Raw genomic sequence first — 6382 nt, forward strand, 5'->3', positions numbered from 1 at the left:
TGAGACAGGAAAAGGGCGCTCTGCTTTCTGCCTTCCCAGGCATCAGTGGAGGGGAAAAGGTGACCTCCAGCACCGCCCCCGAGGCGGGAGGACCCGCTTTGGCTGGAAGTGGAGGCGCCGTGGCGGCCCCGCTGCGTCCTGGCAACCTAGATGAGATTCCTGCAGCCAACATCACCGAGTGCTGGTGCACCACCAGGCCCCATTAGGTGGCCAGAGACTTTGTGCTCCCGAAAGCCACGTGGGTGGCATGTCCCCTGGGTGGCGTGTCCCGCTTTTCAGAAAGACGAGCCTCGGATGCTTTTCTACCCAGCCAGTGGAGCCTGGACTCGAACTCGCTCTCGTCCTAGTGCGTCCAGGGTCGGGTTCGACTGAGAGGCTGAGATCCGATTCTCAAGGGCACGGTCCCTTTAAGAAGGGGCGGAGCCCCGCGATAAGCGGCGGGCCGGCGCGAGAGGAGGCCGGAAGCGCGTGTGACGTGTCGGGGACGGGGCGGTGCTCCGACCGGAAGCGGAGGTGGCTGCATCGCCGACACTCGGGGCTCGGGTTCCGAGCCAAGGTAGGTGGGGAGAGGCTGGCGATTGGGGTTACCGCGGGGAAACTGAGGCAGAGGTTGAGCCAGACCCTGAAGCCTTGGCCACCGTGTTGTTGGGCGGAGGGAGAGTCAGGGCCTGGGGCGAGCCCAGAGGGGCGGGACAGGGCGGGCTTCCTCAGGAGCGGGGCCGCGACGGGTGCATACGAGTTCGCTGGGCGGGAGGAGCGGCCCGGGCAAAGGCGGAGAGGTGGACACCCGGGTCAGCGCTCCCTTCCCCGCCTGCAGAGATGGGCTCCAAGACCAAGAAGCGCGTGCTGCTGCCCACCCGCCCAGCGCCCCCCACAGTGGAGCAGATCCTGGAGGATGTGCGAGGGGCGCCGGCAGAGGACCCAGTGTTCACCACCCTGGCCCCGGAAGGTAGGGGGAGACCTGTCCCGGGGAAAGGCGGACCTGAGACCCCGACAGCAAGGGGGACGGGCGAGGAGCACATCCCTAACTCCTGATCCCACGCCCTGGGAATCCTAGTAACGTGGGCACGGTCCGTATCCTTTCCGAGCCGCCTTCTCCTCCTCTGTAGAGTGGGACCGATTTTCAGAGGGTTCTTCAGGCAGGGGAGGAGGCCGGGCTCTGTGGTTCAGGCCTGTAAGCCCAGCACTTTCGGAGGATCGCTTGAGCCCAGGAGTTCGAGACCAGCCTGGCCAATATGGTGAAACCCCGTCTCTGCTAAAAATGCAAAAAAAGAAAAAAAATGTTAGCTGGGCATAGTGGCAGGCGCCTGTAATCACAGGTACTCGGGAGGCTGAGGCAGGAGAATCGCTTGAACCCGGGAGGCAGAGTTTGCAGTGAGCTGAGATGGCACCACTGCACTCCAGCCCAGGTGACAGTGGGAGACTCCGTCTCAAAAAAAAAAAAAAAAAAAAAAAAAAATTACAGAGTGTAGTGGTGGATACTTGTAGCCTCAGCTTCTTGGAGGCTAAAGTGGGAGGATCCAGCCTGGGCAACACAGCCAGACTCTGTCTCAAAAATAAATAAGTGGCCGGCACGGTGGCTCACGCCTGTAATCCCAGCACTTTGGGAGGCCGAGGCGGGTGGATCACTTGAGGTCAGAGGTTTGACACCAGCCTGGCCAACATGGTGGAACCTACTCTCTACTAAAAATACAAAAATTAGCCGGGTGTGGTGGTGTGGGCCTGTAATCCCAGCCACTCAGGAGTGTGAGGCAGGAGAATCACTTGAACCTGGGAAGCGGAGGTTGCAGTGAGCTGAGATCATACCACTGCACTTCAGCCTGGACCACAGTGAGACTCCGTCTCAAAACTAATAATAATAAATAAATATAAATAAATAAATAAAGTAAAACAGAGGTGGTAAGCTAGGGCCCGCCAAACCCTGCCCTTGGCTGTTTTTATAAGGCCTGGGAGCTATGAATGGACTTCACATTTTTAAGTGGGGGTGGGTGAAAAAGAACGTATCTGACACCTGAAAGAGGTATGAAATTCAGATTTCAGTGTTGATAAGTAAAGGTTTACGGCACACAGCCAAATGATTCACATATGGTTAGTCGCTGCTCTCACACCAGAAGGGCAGAGTTGAGTAGTGGGAGCTGAGCCTCTAGCTTTTGGCAGGAAAGCTTGTCCACTCCTGATTTACGAGGTGGAAGCTAGTCAGAGACCAAGGGGTTCGACAGTGCAGTTGGGCGAATTTTGTGTTCTCACGATGAGGCTCATTCATTCATTCAACAAGTCTTTTTTTTTTTTTTTTTTTTTTGAGACAGAGTCTCGCTCTGTCGCCCAGGCTGGAGTGCAGTGGCCGGATCTCAGCTCACTGCAAGCCCCGCCTCCCGGGTTTATGCCACTCTCCTGCCTCAGCCTCCCGAGTAGCTGGGACTACAGGCGCCCGCCACCTTGCCCGGCTAGTTTTTTTTGTTTTTAATTTTTTGTAGAGACGGGGTTTCACCATGTTAGCCAGGACAGTCTCGATCTCCTGACCTCGTGATCCGCCCGTCTCAGCCTCCCAAAGTGCTGGGATTACAGACTTGAGCCACTGCACCCAGCCAACAAGTCTTTTCTTGAGCACTTCCTTTGTGCCGAGCTCTGGGCTCAGAGCACTGTTAATGCACAAGTGAACAAAAGAAACAAGAATGCCTGCCCCAGGCTGTTCTAGACAGGCACGTGTAGAGGGGTGGTGCTGGCACTGACATTAAATGAAAATGAATCAGCCAGGTGCGGTGGCTCACACCTATAATCCCAGCACTTTGGGTGGCTGAGGTGGGTGGATCATTTGAGGTCAGGAGTTCAAGGCCACCCTGGCCAACATGATGAAACCCCATCTCTACTAAAAATACAAAAAAATTACCCAGGCGTGATAGCACATGCCTGTAATCCCTGCTACTCGGGAGGCTGAGGTAGGAGAATTCGCTTGAACCCGGGAGGCGGAGGTTGCAGTGAGCTGAGATTGTGCCGCTGTACTCTAGCCTGTGCGGCAGAGCAAGACTCAGTCTCAAAAAAAAAGAAAAGAAAATGAGTCATGTGGAATGACAGAAACTGAATTTCTATGGGAACATTTAGAAAAAGTAATATTAGAAAATTCTGGGGCCAGGTGCAGTGGCACATGCCTGTAATCCCAGCACTTTGGGAGGCTGAGGCAAGAGGATGACGAGGCCAGGAGTTCAAGACCAGCCTGGGCAACATAGTGAAACCCATCTCTACCAAAAATATACAAATTAACTGGGTGTGGTGGCGTGCACCTGTGGTCTTAGCTACTCAGGAGGCTGAGGCAGGAGGATTGCTTCTGTCCAGGAGTTGGAGGCTCCAGCCTGAGTGACAGCGAGACCCTGTCTCTGAAAAAGAAAAAAGGAAAGAAAAATCGAGTGGCTTTTTCCATTTAGGCATATTTTAAGTGCCCAGGAGCCTCTCATGGCTGGTGACTGGTGTGGCCCAGCATCGGTGGAAGGTGTGCGCATCATCTGGAAGGTTCTGTTGGCCGGTACCAGTCAAGGCGCCTGAGTTGTGTTTATTCCCAGCATGCAGTTGGGTCATCTGAGGGCGCTGGGGCTATGGTTTCAGCATCATGGGCTCAGGTCCATGGCCGTTGAGTGTGGGGAAATTCAGGCACGCTGTGCTGGGGCGGGGGGCTCATAGAAGGTAGAGGGGCCTCCTGTGCTGGCCTGCCTTCATCCAGGCACTGCCCGGCCTTTCCCACCCTGTTGCTAAAGCAGGAGGTGACCGGTGATTTGATCAGCCCAGGCTTGTGTGGCACGTGCAGCCTTCGTCATTGCGAGACCACACTGCCGAGGGGCAGGCCAGAGCCGAGGAGACCCTGACGCTTCTCTGAGTGACCTTGAAGTCTGTGCTGCACTGGGCTTGCATACTTTGGGGCCCAGGGAGGCTTACATGGTTTCCGCCGTATGCGGGAGTCACCAGGACGTGAGTGCCCACCTCTCACCTTTGCCACCCCGCCTCACTAAGTGTGGGCTCCATGAGGTTGCACGGCCCCTGGAGAGGTCTTCGGTGGCGGACTTGTTGCGTCTCTGGCTTCCAGTGAGAGCAGGAATGAGAGCCAGGCCGGCTCAGTGGAGCCCATCCAGGTGGGTGCCACAGCTTTTGCAGGAATGGAAGCCCCACCCCCAGGAGGGTCACTGCTGGCCAGGCTCAGCTCTTTCTGTGACCCGATCCCTCTGGTCACACGCTTTGCTAAGGTGGGTAGCCTAGAGCTGGAAGCCCCTCCTGCCAGCCGGTCACTATGCCTCTCCCAGCTGATGGGCCAGGAAGCCTCCATTATTTGATATGTATGTATTTATTTATTTAATGAGACAGGATCTAATGAGATCCTGTCACCCAGGCTGGAGTGCCATGGCACAATCATAGCTTACTGTGGCCTCGGCCTCCCAGGCTCAAGCAATCCTCCCACCTCTGCCTCCAGAGAAGTAGGGACCACAGGTGCATGCTACCATGCCCAGCTAATTTTTGTATTTTTATTTTTTGGGAGAGATGGGGATCTCACTATGTTGTCCAGGCTGGTCTCTAACTCCTAGGCTCAAGTGTTCCTCTCGCCTCGGCCTCCCAAAGTGTTGGGATTACAGGTGTGAGCCACCACACCTGGCTGCTTTCGTCATCTTAAAAAGACCCCGGCCGGCAGCTCACACTGGGACTGCAGGGAACCCTGCCCTTTGGGGGCAGTAGTGAGGTGTGCCCAGGAGGCTGCCCTCCGGGGGGTTCCCTGGTCAACAGGCAGTGATGCTGCTGTATTCTATCCCAGACCCCCCAGTTCCCTTCAGGATGATGGAGGATGCAGAGGCCCCAGGAGAGCAGCTCTACCAGCAGAGCCGGGCCTACGTGGCTGCCAACCAGCGGCTGCAGCAAGCAGGTGACGCGCTGAGGCAGAGGTGTGAGCTCCTGCGGCGAGCTGGCGAGGACCTGGAGCGGGAGGTGGCCCAGATAAAGCAGGCAGCACTACCGGCGGCGGAGGCTGCCTCCTCAAGCTGACCTCTCAGGGTCCGCAGGCCTGGGCAGCGCACGAGGTGGCCTGCGCCCGGGCTTTCCCTAGGGGTCCCTCGGCACCAGACGCATTCACGGGGTCCCAGCCTGCGTGGGTGTCTGACACAGGCACCCCTCCTGGTGCTGGGGCTGCGGTTCATCTGTCGTCCCATTCATGCCACGTTGGTGGGACCCACCCAGCTGGCTCTGTCCTTGGTGACCTGAGGGCCCGCTGGGGTGTGGAAAAGGATAAGGACCTTACGGCTCTGCTGCGATTCTGTCCTCGGCTCACGGTGGCCATGCTCTGTGGTGGGGCCCCTGGAAGCAGGCGCCACCTCCTTCCTCCTGGGGGCAGGCACTCGCCTGCCCACTTCTGAGTCCAGGTGTCGGGATTGAGGTGTTAACTGTGATTCCATCCAGCGAGTGCCCACCCGATGTCAGAGCAGCCTGGGGGCCAGCACGAGCCCCTGACCCCACTTCATTCCGGGCTCTGGGCTCCTCCCACAAGCCACGTTGATCTTCACAACGACCCTGGGCTGCTGGGGTCACTCAAGCAGCCCTGAGACCCTGCCAGGCTGGGCCCAGCTCCACGGCACAGGTGTCTCCCAGCCACTGCCCTTGCTGGAGGACTGCTGTGAGTCACCGGCCTGGATCCCAGGATGTCCTGGGCCTCACAGCCACCCTCTGGCCGGAGCAGGTCCTGGGTCTGGTTCCCTGCGGTTCTGGCCCCGAGGGAAGGGGCATTAGGGTGGCGGAGGGACTTGCGAAGGGCTTTTCATCCTAGATACCAACTCGAGTGGAAACCTGGGCCCCGAACATAAACCCCTTCGTGTGTGTCTGGCGGTCTGATTGGTGCCTCTGTGAGTGGCCCCTTCCCGGGGCTCTGGAAGCTGGGGAGGGATGAGCACTGGCGACCCTGGGAACCCTGCTCAGTCCTGCCCAGCGCCGCGTGCAGGGATCGTCTGCCTGACTCAGAGACCTGGGGCTGCCTCACCCTCTCTCCAGACCCACAGCCAGCTTTGTTTCTGGAATGTGGAAGATGTTTCTTATTCCCTGAAGAAAGGGGGCCTGCCACACACAGCCTGGGAGGCGCCTCATCCGGAAACAGGGACTTGGCTAGCCGGCCTGGGCCCTGGGGGACTTCTCACTGGTCACTCTTCTGAGGCTGCTCACCTGGCCGAGGGGTGTCCTGGCAGGATCTCAGGGTGGAAGGTGGGGAGGGGCAGCTCCTGCCATCCCTTGCCGCCCTGCACTTGTCTGCTGCTTGCAATCAAAGCTTTCCTCTCCCTGCGCTGGGCCAGGGCTGTGCTCCCTGAAGTGACTTTGACGTGGTGCTGTCCCAGCTCCTAGTTGCTCATGGATGCCTCCTGCCCCA

At 58.0% G+C, this 6382-nt stretch overlaps 1 protein-coding gene across 1 annotated transcript; it reads left to right on the forward strand.

Annotated features, from left to right (window-relative positions):
- The first annotated feature begins 462 nt into the window (after nucleotides 1–462).
- On the forward strand, nucleotides 463–5845 carry C6H19orf25 (chromosome 6 C19orf25 homolog). The gene is made up of 3 exons (XM_007994618.3): nucleotides 463–556; nucleotides 818–949; nucleotides 4790–5845. Exons 2-3 carry the CDS (start codon nucleotides 820–822, stop codon nucleotides 5014–5016), a joined length of 357 nt encoding a protein of 118 aa, XP_007992809.2. The 5' UTR covers nucleotides 463–556; nucleotides 818–819; the 3' UTR covers nucleotides 5017–5845.
- Nucleotides 5846–6382: the final 537 nt, after the last annotated feature.

Source organism: Chlorocebus sabaeus, chromosome 6, assembly GCF_047675955.1.
Source record: "Chlorocebus sabaeus isolate Y175 chromosome 6, mChlSab1.0.hap1, whole genome shotgun sequence".
Classification (NCBI taxonomy): Eukaryota; Metazoa; Chordata; class Mammalia; order Primates; family Cercopithecidae; genus Chlorocebus; species Chlorocebus sabaeus.